The sequence below is a fragment of the Asterias amurensis genome, chromosome 12 (assembly GCF_032118995.1).
Source record: "Asterias amurensis chromosome 12, ASM3211899v1".
Taxonomy (NCBI): Eukaryota; Metazoa; Echinodermata; class Asteroidea; order Forcipulatida; family Asteriidae; genus Asterias; species Asterias amurensis.
This window is the reverse complement of record NC_092659.1, coordinates 13,384,690-13,399,047: the sequence shown is the minus strand read 5'-3', so window position 1 is coordinate 13,399,047 and position 14,358 is coordinate 13,384,690. Positions and strand designations below refer to the sequence as shown.

Genomic DNA, 14,358 nt, shown 5'->3' with positions numbered 1-14,358 from the left:
ACGAAGGAAATTAACCAACCAATCTTGCATTTTTCCCTTTTTTCGATTTTGTTTTGTGCATGTTTTATTGGTGCAATTTATGTATGCAGGGATACAATGATATTGATTTTTTAAAGGTATTATAGCGAGTTATAACTTAACTTTTATAAGAAACTGAGATTGGTGTTTCTGAATAAGCCACTAGTGTTTTATAGGTTATAACAGATTTGATTAATATATGGTAAAGTTATATGGTTCAGTCACAAGCGAGTGCTCAATTTCAAATCCTCAGACGAAATCCACTAGTGCTACGTCACATTATGGTCCAGGGCAAGTTATGGTTTGTTATCTAAGAACGGCATCCTTTTGCCGATGGGTGTTGGATTGACTCTTGTTTAATTAAGTAAAAGCTTGCCCCAATGTGACATTGCTTCCAACTGAGACCCAACACATGGAAATGTAAACAACATCAGTGAAAATAATAACTATATCGCCAAGATGAACATGGTATAATCAAACCTCGATTTTTTTTAAGGCTGCTATTATGTTATTTATTGCAATAATGTGGACCACAGCCGTAATCATTACTTTCAAGAAGAACGTTTTCTCAATTTGAACAGAGAAGAATAGCAAACAAAAAAAGAGTTAGGGTCTGTGATTATTTACGTATTTTGATAAAGCCCACACTGTTTAATTTGGTACAAACAGTTAGCTTTATGCTATGAACAAAACAAAGAAAAGCATTTGGTGTACACTTTGTTATAGTTTTTCATTCTTGAAAAGAACAAGATTTGGGACAATTTATTTTTGGTGAAAGTCATAGCCTTTAAAAGCGAATCAATCAAACTGGCCTGCAAAAGAACATTGATTTTACTGGCTAGACGTCGACGAGTTTACTAGAATCGGTGTATAATTGCAACGATCATCTTCGAGACTTGTGGATGTACTAACTTACAAAACACTTGATAAGACAAAACACAAAACTGATTAAAATACTCACCCTTTAACGCAATCAACAGTAAAAGTGTTAACATCACAAAGTTGGCCATATTTCCGGAAGTATTCAAACCCACCATTGTAAAAGTTTCCCAGACACGGGTCTATACGTTTTCACAGACGGACGCAGCGACGTTTAAATTCAAGAGCAATAGCTGCAAGTGCATCTGATATAATCTTTTCGTTATTCACCGCGAGTTCGCCGCTCCTTGCGGAATGTTCCATTATAAAGAGGTGGGTGATGGGGTGGTCTACCCGAAAGGGGCGGGTAAAACCTACTATTACTTTTTAGGTTAACGTGTATGTGCGAATGCAATGTCCTAACTTCTGTAAGCGCATTTTACTTATAGATGGTCTATGCGTTTATTGATCATCCACAGGTTGACATCGGAAGTCTTGGTGTCTCCTTCATCAGTTAAACCAAATCACACCGAGTTCTACTTTCTATGATAGCTGAATAGGCCTAAATGCATCCTCGAACGAACACACGTCATATTTTTCATCTTATGAGACGATCACCCACCCAGTCGGTGGCGGCCGGAAAGTGTTCATCACATAACGATTATAGAGCACTTGAAATGAACATTTTAAGTTTTCTTAATATATAGGGTATTATGCAAACTGGTGCCATTCGTGGTTGTAGGCCTACCTCAACAGAAATTGGGTTGTCTATTTCCTCAGCTTCGGGGGGGGGGGGGGGGGGACCACGAGTCATTTTGACACATCTGACTGTCATTAGTTGGAGGCTAAATTTAATCCCTATGATGAGGCAAGGGATTCGTAATTACTCCCAAAGTAGGCTATGGTGTTGCGTATCCACGCCGTCCGAAACGTCAAATCAACGGCATGAGGTTTAGCTAGCCAGGGGATATACGAAACCTCATTGTGAATGGCGGATTATCGAAACTAATATTTTATTGGAAACGAGATTGACAACATCAGAAGAGCTTCATCAGGGAAAGATTGAAGCTCCTGGAAGTCAAATTAAATCTCCCTATAAAAATCAACACCCCATTCCAATCCTGACAAGCTTGCTACATGACCAACTCAAACATGGTTAAAGGAACACGTTGCCTTGGATCGGTCGAGTTGGTCTTTGAAAAGCGTTTGTAACCGTTTTTTATAAAATGCATATGGGTAGAAAGATGTTGTAAAAGTAGAATACAATGATCCACACAAACATGCCTCGAAATTGCGTGGTTTTCCTTTTACCTCGTCGACTAACACGTCGGCCATTTATGGGGGTCAAAATTTTGACTCCCATAAATGGCCGACCATGTTAGTTCGCACAGTAAAAGAAAAACCACGCAATTTCGAGGCAAACTTGTGTGGATCATTGTATTCTACTTTTAAAACATCTTTCCAACCATATGCATTTTATAAAAAACGGTTACAAACGCTTTTGTTTTGACCAACTCGTCCGATCCAAGGCAACGTGTTCCTTTAATATAGGCCCCAATGAGCGGTTGTACATTTCATCAAACACTTACAGTTTCCAAGTCACTCGCAAGAGGGCGCAGTTATCCTTTTTAGATTATCAAGTTCATCCAGTTGATGAACCATGGAATAACATAATGTTGTTATACAATATCAATGTGTGTGGACGGATCAAACTTCTCAGTAATACAGACAAAATAATAGGTTGTTTTCATGTAAACAAAATAATGTGTACATGTTTCCACTGCTTTTTCAAATGACTGTAATAAATGTTGACATTGTGTAACATGTAATTCCGCTGTGGCAGAAGATTCTGTCCCCCTGAGGTTTGGTCCCCACCCCCCTGGCAAATAAACTGTGCAACCTCCTTTGAATCATCCTTCTCCAGCTCCCATTGGGGGACCAAATCTCCGGCGGACAGAATTCCGTGGGATAACGACATCCATGTAGGCCTATATCTCCTTACCAATATGCCTTGACAAAGTCCATGCAAACAATGAGAGGTCACACACAAATTATATAATATTTTGACAGTTGATAGCTATATCAATTAAGAAACTACACAGAATAAACACTAATGGGTAATTAATTTGAACTCAACTTTGAGATGATAACAGAAAACATGTTTTTACTCGAGTGAGCTTTCAACCTGCGACCCCGTGTTCTATAGGAAAAATTGTCCCCGCAGATCCTGTCCCACTGTGGGAAGGAGGTTGGTCCAAAAGAGGGCGCTATCAGAAGAAGTCAGCACACAGTTCGTTGTGAGTAGAGGGGGTGGTTGGGGGGGGGGAGAACTCCTGCCACATCTGCGCTTTTCAAGTTATAGCCCTAAAGTTGGCTGTCTCTCTATTTTGTCAATATTATCTTTGTTCGGGGTTGCCAGTCAGGAGCCATTCAACCTAAAGTCAAAGTAAAGCTTGTCCCGAGCCAATTTGCAACGACTGAAAATGTTTATTTTTCCCTAATGGGATGCCAGTCCATCTCAGGTTATCTCCAAGCTCTCACCGGAACCCATTGCAACTAGGGGGGGGGGGGGGGGGGTGGCGTAGACTTGTGGATAAGTCGTCTAATGTCTGTCGCGTTCCGACTCTATTCCAAACTCGCGATCCCCGCGGTATTCTCGCGAGACTGTACTGCTGGCCCCGCAAGACTATACTGCTCTCACGACTATCCGGTCCCGGCGAGAGCAGTGATCTCATCAAGCTCTTGGTGATGATCTCCTCAGGTATAAAACCACATGGTTTGTTTGGTATGAGACTTTAATTAACGCAACGAAAACATTTACCCCAATCATTCGACAACGTATCCAATTCAAGACCCTCCTTTGCCAGGGGCGTCAATCCGACTTGAAAGATTGGGGGAGGGGGGGGGACACATCACGGCGTGTGGTCAGGGGCCCGCTTTAGGGCCTCGGGAAGTATTTTAGGCCGTAGATGCTCTCTGGTTCAATCTAGGTAGTCTGAGGGGTGATGTGCCCCCTCGCAGATGTTGGAATTTAATGCCTATTTCTAGCTGATGCAACTATTTTTGCTATCATGGTTATTGTGTACATAATAACAACTCAATTATAGCTTTGTAATATCCATATTGTTTCTGCCTTATAATGCTCAGACGGCGTTTCATCCCTATCATCACAAGCATCGTCAAGGGTCAAGACAAGAGATTTCAGGGGAAGGGGGAGGGGGCGGTGGGTGTGGCACATTTATTAAAGATGGAGCCTGCTATAAAGTTGAACAGGAAGCCTTTTACGGCCTGGGGTCCGGGCCCGCCTAAGGCCCGGGGAAAATTTTGCATTCTAGATGCTCTGTGTTGCATTCTTAGGCAAATAAAAGGCAAACCGAACAGCAGCAGAACCTTTTGAGTTAACAGCATCTTCAGGTGCGGATCGTAGACAAAAGTGCTAGGGGCAAATCTGTCAAAGAGTGAGAATGCGAGTGTGAAGCCTGTACGGCATGCCATGGGTCCGGGCCCGCTTAAGGGCCCGGGAAAATTTTGCATTCTAGATGCTCTGTGGTGCATTCTTAAGCAAATAAGAGGCAAACAGAATGGAACAGAACATAAGCTTTTAAAATGTGAGCAGCAGTAGAACCTTTTGAGTTAACAGCATCAAGTTCAGGTGCAGATCTATGACACAAGTTTTAGGGGGCAAATCAGTAAACGAGTGTGCATGCGAGTGTGAAGCCTTTACACGGCATGGGTCCAGGCCCGCTTAAGGGCCCGCTAAAATTTTGCATTTTAGATTTACTGTGATGTAATCTAGGGCCAATTTTGAGGGGGTGGGCAAAAAAAAGTTGTTTCATCCTTTTCCCCCAGAATTAATGCCCACGGTGGGACACAGGGTTTGGTCTAACACAGTGCAAAGATGAAGGTGGTCAAAAAGATGGGGGGGGGGGGGGGTTGATATTGTGTGTTCCTCCCCCCCCCCCCCCGATTGACGCCCATATTATTATTGATATATATATTATTATTGGACTATAGCTCCATCCTACATCAAAGAACTCATCACACCCAAACTTCAAACTTCCTCAATACATCTCGGCTCATCATCCACAGCACAGTGCAGCTAGCTCCTGGTCCGAGCTTTCTCCGTTTGTGCCCCCCCCCCCCCCCCCCCCCCCATCGTCATAGTGGTTCCCTCAGACTGTGAACACTTTCCTTTCAAACTAGATTAAAGGAACACGTTGCCTTGAAAATGCATAATGGTTAGAAAGATGTTTGAAAAGTAGAACACAATGATCCACACACATTTGCCGTGAAATTGCGTGGGTTTTCTGTTACTTTGCGAACTAACACGGTCGGCCATAATATGATGGGAGTCAAAAATTCGACTCCCAAAAATGGCCGACTGTGTTTGTCGACGAGGTAAAAGGAAAACTACGCAATTTCGAGTGATACTTGTGTGGATCATTATATTCTACTTTTAAAACATCTTTCTAATCGTATGCATTTTATAGCAAACGGTTACTACGCTTTTCAAAGACAACTCGACCGATCCAAGGCAACGTGTTCCTTTAAAAACACATTTTAATTTTTAAACTTCACATGACTGCTCTTTCTTTGATGATCATTTGCTGTTGTTTTATTTTTAGCAAAGGGCTTAGAAAAAAAACCCATATGAATCGCTATGTAAAAGCAGATGGAGCGGATGGGCCGTGCATTCAATGAATGATGGTGGATCCATGGGAATTCCCCTTGATACTACACCATGTCTGCCACACGTACAGTCATTGATGATTACCATCATGCGCTCCTGTCCACTGTTATTTCATGGAAACTCGTGAGGAATTCAAACCCACACACAGCGCCATATAGTCCCTTCACAACACGTCCGGCCCGGGAACCATATATTATACTATTAATAATCAAACTAATAAATTTTGTGATAGGCCTATATTTCAGATTTCATTATTTCATGCTTGGACTTCAGCACCAGTTGAGTAGACCTTTATTTAATACGGTGCGGCCATCTTGATTTTCTCGCATTCAAATCAAAGTAGCCAAACCGAGGCTGGAAGGAGACATAGTCTGTTCCTTTTTGTGATTAGTTCTTTTTTGTGATTATTCTGTTCCTTTTTGTGATTATTATTGGTTACAGTGCCGGAACATGACCAAGATGGCAGTCGCATGATAAAGAATGTCTATAGACCAAGTCGAGACTAGAATGACAAAATTAATAGTCTGAGGCCATTGGCTAGAGCAAGTGTTGCTTTACAGACCATAGAAAATACAACGTATGGAAGCAAACGTAAGAGGGTGCACCACACTAATAGGCAATAAATCACGCGCCAAACAAAATTGTGTACAATACAAATATATATAAATGCGTCCACGATAAATGCACTAGCGCCCTCTCTCGCTTTGAAAATACCGCGACTTTTCGCGATTTGACCAGTCAACGCAGAATGGAGACTGCCAGGAACTGACAGTATGTTGTTTCATGCGTATAATTGACTGTCTTTGTTTTTTTAGTTTAGTCGTGGTTTAGTGTGGTATTTGCTTTGAACTTGCCATAGATGATCACATTGGATTCTTGAAGTCACTTTTCAGATTTGATGTAGAGATCCTTGTTTGATATCTCCATGGTGAACATCAAAACAAATTAAAAATTAAACGATTAACGATCACTTGATACTAAAATCAAAGTTTTGCAAAAAGAAAAGAGAAAAAATAAAACACAGAAAAGGCTAAATAATTTTAACGGCTTGAATACTTAACAATAATAAATTATACCCCAGACAAAACAAACAAAAGCAATACATTAGCAAACGCACCCCCAAAACAAACCAAAACAAACCAAACGCAAAAAAACACACACCAAAAAACCCCACACCAACAGCTAGCTCCCCATACCGTCCACCCCAACCCCCCCCCCCAAAAAAAAACAAAAAAAACAAAAAAACAAAAAAACAACCCAACAACACACCCCAACCCACCCCTACTGTACTGTGTCACCAGGGCACAATTTCAAAAAGCTGTTCAGCAAGAATTTTTTCCTGACAAAATATGTTTTGGCCCTAGGCACAAATGGAGTGAGGCATTGCTGGACACAACAAAGTAAACGTGATACAATTTTGGCTGGTAACCTGCAAAACTTTTCTACGCTTAGCAAGTTTTCGGGCTTACATTGCTTTATGAAATAATTGGGTCCACGGTGAAAGATTATTAGGGCGGGGTTGGAGGGGGCAGTGGCAAATTTTGGCTAACGATAAATAGTAAAAGGGGCTTAGATGACTCAAGGATGGCTTACTTCTTAATTTTGGTGTGCTCACACAATCTTTGGAAACTGAGACTGTGTGAGCATACTGGTCGTAATATTGCTCTATGGTGTATGTAAGAGGGGCTGGGGATAATGAGTAATAGACCCATCGTGGTGCAGCCATCTTCTAGCTTTTCCCCCATTGATAACAAAGTAACCAAACTGAGGCTGGAAAAAACAATGAGTCTGGTTCTTATTTGCATAATGATTATTAGCATTCATTATTGTTATTCGATACAAGGAACATGACCAAGTTGGAGGCAGCATGCTAAAGGTCTTGATTGGGCCTCACAACGTGCGTGCCCGCCTCCTCCGTTGCTGCATGCTGCCGCGGAATCCACACAAGGGGCGTCAAAAGCCTGCCCCCACCGCCCCATCACCCAACATGGCTTCTACTGAACTTGCTACAAAAAACAATCAACGTTCAAAATATCCTTTTGATAATTTCTGCTGTCCCATTCATGCCCATTCAGCTATATCCATGATTTATTCATATATTGCTCTGGCTGCTATTTAACTTCGACAAGGTTTAAAATAGCTTAAAATTTATATTCAAAGGACTTAGAAAGAATGTTTGTTTCCGAAGATAGTAAAACATGGTAAAACTGACTATAAAAAGATTCGTGTTTACTACCACAAACATGGATGTACATTACGGTTAAAATATACATGGGGATGTACGCACAGAATGAATCAGTTCGTTATTGTAACCCATACCACGTGACAGACTCTCCCCACCATGATTGGCCCCAGTGTGTACGGTACATGCAGAACATGTACAATATATTCAGCGTGGAAGTCCGAGTTCTGTTTTGATGTGCGAGGTTTGACCAACTTGAAGGCAAAACTTAGGCCTTTCTGCGAGATATTTTCCAAGCTTTGCACCATGACTGGGTTACAAAGGAACTCACCTAGGGTCCGGGCTCAGTGTGGTTGAATTTTGTCTCGGAAAAAATGGCGGGCGAACAAGCCGGAGCTGCGCTGCCTTCCCTGACCCCAGCAAAGTCAGAGTTGGTTGAGTTCGACAGGTATGGAAATTAACCTCGGAAAGTTTTTATAATTTTGCATTGTAAATTTTAACTTTTTGCTCTGAATTTTTCGATTTTGGTAATTCCATAAATTTTATATTTTTCCCACAGCCGTCTTTTTGGATTTTTGTCTCTGGAAGGACCAGAAGGGCTGCAAAATAGAACGCTTTTGACGAAGGTAGGAACATGAAATTGTAAAAAATAAATACTAAAAATAGGCCATCCGCCCTGGCCGCGGGTCATACCCAGGTCCACGATTTCCCCAAATATCGCGGCATTTTTACTTATTTCTAATCTCCTCAAGAAAGCATGAAACCACTTGGTATTACCGAAAGATACAAACTTCTGTAAAATTGTTGAAATGTGGGGAAGAGGGATTCAAAATGGTGGTTTCGAGGATTGAAATAAAAACGTGTACGCTGTGTGTGCGTGTGTAGTTGTGTGCACGTATTTTGTATGGGTGGTCCATCGCCCATTAACTGAATGGAATACTACGTTCCAAAATGGCGGCCAATTATAATGGAATATGGCCGATGTTTTCTTTGTTCATGGCGTCAGAAAATGGTGTAAATTTCCACATTCTCTGCATAGGACCGAGAATTTGTGTGTCAATATGACTACACAAGATATTAATTTCATGAAGATTTGGGTTTTTACCTCTGCAAATCCAAGAATTACAGAAGGGTTCAAACAAAAACATTTTGGGGTGAAGAAAGTTCACCGAATTGTGTGTACATTGGCAGAAACACACGGGTGACACATTTAGCACACAAACACAGTGTACAATACAAGTTATCTTCCTTGGTGTAGGTTGTGCAAGTGGAGATAAATATTTAAGATCTGTTTTTATATAGTTCACTGAACAGTCAATGTTGTATTTTGTAAACAAAGACTCAACTTAAGACATGAACATCGCCCGCTGTTCTGCATGGTTGGGTTCATTAATACACTTGTCCTACTGGAAATTTGGAACATATGAGGGCACATTTATTTTAAAAGTTAACATTTGCATCTTGTTTGGGACGTACAATAGTTTGAAATTCAGCATTGTCGGTGGACTGAATCTGAATCTGAATTATATAGTCGGCAAAGCATCGATTCAGGAAACATCACACCAACTTTTGTTTAGCTTGCGCGTCGCGTGGGTGGGGGCGATTATTTTGCTCCGTATAGGGTTAGTAGTTCTTGCCTAAATGCAGAGCGCGATAGTGGGTTGCCATCTATAATTATACGTGGGAGGCTGTTCCAATCTTTGATTGTTTGTGTACCAAGTCATTTTGCAAACTCCTCCACTCGCAAATTTACAGCCTTACCAATCCGTATATAAGTAGGAATAGTTTAAAAAGACGTTTGGTTATCTGCACAACTTGGGTTTGATCCAATTTAATGGACCTACATCCATTTTATTTTGAACTGAATGCGCGTATTCCCAAACTATATAACGTTTGTTATTCATGTGCTTTAGTCCTAGTGAAGTGAAGTCACTTTTGCTCAAAATACCTGTATGGTAAACAGACAAATCACCACGTTGGCACACCAGACCACAGTACAGTCGGAACACGCGCATATCATGCTTGGACATGTGTACTAGCATGGATTTTGACACACTGAGATATGAGTACTGAGTTTCTCATTTGAGCGTTAGTGCAGAGTGCAATGGATTGAATTGACTTGTTAAGTTACTCTTTTAAGAGTAACTTAACATGAGATAAACAACATTTAGTAGTTTCTGTTTGTTCAAGAATTGTATGATATAAATGCGCACATCCCCAATTATCTATTTCTTTCTTTAAATATGAAAAGCCTTTGATAGTGAGAAATCCTGGATGCAATATTTCAGTTGATCAGCTGATTTCCTTGCTTTAGGTTTCTCATCTGTACTATAGTATTTGGAAATTATGAAACATGCCCTTCTTGCTTAATTTGTATTGATGTTTTTCCTTTCAAGGCGAGGAAATTAGATATAATTAAAGGAACAAGTTGCCTTGGATCGGTCGAGTTGGTCTTTAAAAAGGGTATGAAACCGTTTGTTATAAAATGCATGATTAGAGAGATATTTTAAAAGTAGAATATAATGATCCACACAAGTATCACTCGAAATTGCTTGGTTTTCCTTTTACCTCGTCGACTAACACGGTCGGCCATTTATGGGAGTCAATTTTCATAAATGGCCGACCGTGTAAGTTCGCAAAGTAAAAGGAAAACCATGCAATTTCGAGGCAAATTTGTGTGGATCATTGTATTCTACTTTTAAAACATCTTTCTAACCATAGGCCCTATGCATTTTATAACAAACGGTTTCAAACGCTGTTCAAAGACCAACTCGACCGATCCAAGGCAACGTGTTCCTTTAAGAGGTGCGCACAGTCTTTTATAGACAATGAGTAAAAAGATTATAAAATTGTCAAATATCATAGTATCGTTAAATTTCATAATGTAATTAATGCGCTGGGATGTAGACTATGTTTTTTCTTACACTGGTGTGTGACTGATAAAGCACTGTTTACTCCATGCTTTCAGAGTTCTGTAGAAAGAAAAAAACTCCCCAAGTTATGTAGTATGGGATGACTACGATGTACATTGTGACCTCCATCATTAATAAATCACAAGTTTCAACTTACATTGTTATACATGTACCTCGGTAACAAATTATGATGTTTTATTGGCCGATAACCAATCACATGATGTGATACGAAAACGCATGGCCTAATGGCTAAGGATGCGCGCTTGGCATAATAACGCACAGCGCAGTAGGGTAAAATGAGTTTTGTTTACCCATGTACATGTACATTACTTTGATCGTTCCCACCGTTGGTCAATTTCAAGTGCTTTGTACGTTTTTGAGAAATGAGTAAAACAAGTCACGGAAATTATCTTTTAGCCTGTTTTACATCACGGTCGTGGTAAGTTGACAGGAAGGGCAGTTTAATGTATATTTGGTTTGCAGTAACACCATGTGTGTATCTACTTGCCAGGTAGAGTTGTTCTTAGGGAACTGTCTTGCTTTATTCTACTGTCGTGGAGTAGATAATCAGAGGTTCGGGAGACTTCTCAGTTCTGAAAAGAACTGTCCTGCTTTTTAACTATTACCAGGGCGGATGGTATAGAAAATAGACTGGACTACTACTTTAGCTTATAGGATCGTAAATAACTGTACTGCCGCGGAGTCAGTTCTGAATTGGTCTCAACGTTTCGACTAGCTTGCTCTAGTCATCGTCAGGAGGCAGTTTACCATGCGTCCCGATTGGATTTAATGTTGTCATTCTACAGAAAAGTCACGGTACTTAAAAAGAAAAAAAAGAGAAGTCCAATGGGAACACAGCTTTTGACTGAGGAGTAGGGAGTGTACAGTATGCAGTTATCCCCCAACAATCAGACTCTCCATTCTTGTGTGAGAAGAAGAGTATATTTACTTGATTCAAGGAGAACATGTTTGTCCTTTTTCAGTGACAGTGACAACTGTAAATTGCGTACAGTAATTTATATTTATTAATACCTCAGACAGTTTTGCTATTCCTATTAGTGGAGAGCCCGTCACGTGGGGGTGTGTAAATGGTTGATAATGACCAGCCAGAGCTCTGTTTATAATCAGTTGCTTTGGGATACTATGCGCTAGTCTTGGTGCAAGACGTTTCTTGTTACAGGCGATGCGGGCGCTGTCGGTGAGTTGGTCACGCTGTGTGTGAAAGAAAAGAAAAACGAAAGCGTCTTGCACCAAGACTATACGTGCACGAATGGATCCGGAAACTGTCATCTCAGTCATAACAAATTACAATGCAACACACGGATGTAAAGAGCTCAAGCACGTTGGAAACGGATAAGTTTTACAGAGTTTCTTACTTTATTATGCCTTTTAACCGAAAAGGCATTTATGAATGGGAATAAAAGAGAAGTGACTCGTTCTTAAACGGCCATTTAAAACTTTGCAGTGTCGTTGCTGTGCGATAAAGGCCCTCACACGGCAGCGACCCTGCAGGTTTTTAACGACCGTTAAAGAACTTGTCGCTACCCATTTATTCCCTTATTTATTACATGGTACATGTACATTCATGTTTTAAGATAATTTCATTCTCAAGCTGTACTACAGCTGTGCTTTTCAATCAGATGTACATATGAATGCCACTGAAACACTCTATTCCGAAGTGGATCACAGAGGCAGAAAGGATGGATTGATCCACCCAACCCCCTTGGCTGCCTTGTATCTGAGTGGTCCGTAGAAATTAAGGCATGTTTGTCTGCGACTCCACAATTGTGCATGTCTTGTATCAAGCAAAATCATTCTTCCTCCTTGTCTGTACATGGAGAGTCTGTCATGTCTGTGTCAAATGTCAGTTGGTGGCGCTATTTACAGGGAGTGCATATGCCAATACATGATGAGTGATGCATGTTTATATGGATGGAATACACACTGTGAAGGGAATGAGAACTGTGTACATTGCTGCCTACTATAGCTTTCATATCTAGGCCACCTGCATGTAACATCATGAAGTGGGGTTAAATTGGGGACACAAATTTTTCTAGTTTTTGTACCTTTGAAGTGCCAACTTGTTTACTACTGTGAGTCCTTTTTCATAGTTTTAGTTTTGTCATAACGTGATGAATTTATTGCTTTATTTTGATGTAAATAAAAATAATAAAAAAGAGAAAGAAGTTTTTGTGTATTTGCTGTCCATTTTTGTGTTCCTCACAACAACTGAGGCTGCTTTTTTGCCAGAAGAGGGCACTTCCATCAGGAAAAGATACAAACAATTATTGAAATCTTTTTACCAATAGGCACTTCCATCAGGAAAATAAACAAACTTTATTGAAATATTTTTACCAATGTGCAGTATAACCTTTGGGCCATCTTTGAAATAGGCAATTTATAAATTTTGTCCAAGCAAATTAAAAAAATTTGTCCAAGCAAATTTATAAATTTGTGTGCAGACCTATTTGTTGACGTTCTTTTTGAACAATAGTATTGCTTCAGACAGAATTTTAAATTCAGCAAACACTACTTTGATTCAAACTGATCCTACAATGTACAAGATTAAACAACAAAGATTGCGCAGTGTTAAAAGTTTGTGTCCTACATGTAGCTATCCTTCGCAAATTTTAAAATCATGCAAGGAAACAATAAAGTTTGTGCTGAAATAAATGGCACACTAAGTGAATTAATTTTGTTTGGTCAAGATTGCACCCAACATTACAACTTTTGTTACACTATAAACCTTTGGCCTGGCTGCGCCATTTGCAAGACTAGATGTGTTCTATCCATGTACATGTAGACCTCAACAGACTCGCTCCTCGAGCTACGTCTACTGCGTACAACTGTACAATAGTAGCCTAGTCATTATATACATGTACATGTACATAACACCAAGGCCAAGCTCGAAGCAAAGTGGTTTCCGTACACTGCCTCTATGTTTTCTTTGAAACTACAAAATTACCACTACTTAAATCAACCTATGCTTTTAATGATAGATGAACTGCTAGCATGCAACATGACATCATTGGTGTATGCATACGCACACACTACATACAGCAGGGTTCTCCACACGTGGTTTTGTCCAGGCGCGCACGTCCAAAATTTTCAAAATACCTGGACCAAACTGTTGAGTGTCCGGGCAAAAGAAGTTGAGAAAATACTTTTGTCGAAAACACAAACCACCGTTTCATTTCGCTGGAGCGAGTATATCGATATTTGTGTATACAAAAGTGTACAGCGACTGGTACCCAGAAGTCAGCTATTCTGTAACAGCATTTTGAGTGCATTTTTTTCTGTGTTACAGGGCATCCTGACTACATTTTTAGTAGATGACAGAACCTTGTATCCAAGACTCAATAATTGAGTCGACCCTGCGCTATCATGAGAGTTATTATTGTTGTACAATGTCCATCAGGGGCAAGAGGTTGACAATTCTTTGGACTTGAGGGTAGCATGGTTTGCACGGCACCCACTAGAAATCAATGCATAAAGATAAATGTTGAAACAAACAGCTACATGTAGGATTAGGAGACCCATCAGAGACTTAAAAAAAAAATTACATGCACGCAAATTTAAAGTTCAAGATCAGTGGTTTGTTTGTTCGTGCTGAAATGATTCACACAAAAAAGGTTTCCACAATAAGTTGATCTTGCAGGGATGTTTGTCGATTGCCGATCGTGCAGGAATGGTTTGTG

The 14,358-nt window shown here is 40.3% G+C and overlaps 2 protein-coding genes across 8 annotated transcripts in view; one reads left to right on the top strand and one right to left on the bottom strand.

Moving 5' to 3' along the window:
* Window positions 1-8,173, bottom strand: part of LOC139944746 (neuronal acetylcholine receptor subunit alpha-10-like) — a 32,628-nt gene extending 24,455 nt beyond the window's left edge. The window contains exon 1 of one of the 2 annotated variants that reach the window (XM_071941814.1): window positions 8,080-8,173. Coding sequence is in view for 1 of the 2 variants with exons in the window: in XM_071941813.1 (XP_071797914.1) it covers window positions 980-1,055 (76 nt within the window). In the remaining variant the exon portion in view is untranslated. Of the gene's footprint in view, window positions 1-979; window positions 1,056-8,079 lie in introns of those variants that run through there. The other variant, XM_071941813.1, reaches the window with a different exon arrangement.
* The window catches only part of LOC139944744 (lysine-specific demethylase 6A-like), an 88,345-nt gene continuing 81,937 nt past the window's right edge, over window positions 7,951-14,358 (top strand). For all 6 annotated transcript variants that reach the window (XM_071941808.1, XM_071941806.1, XM_071941807.1 and 3 more), the window contains exons 1-2: window positions 7,951-8,196; window positions 8,308-8,374. In XM_071941808.1, coding sequence (XP_071797909.1) covers window positions 8,123-8,196; window positions 8,308-8,374 — 141 coding nt within the window. In that variant the 5' untranslated portion in view covers window positions 7,951-8,122. The remainder of the gene's footprint in view (window positions 8,197-8,307; window positions 8,375-14,358) is intronic.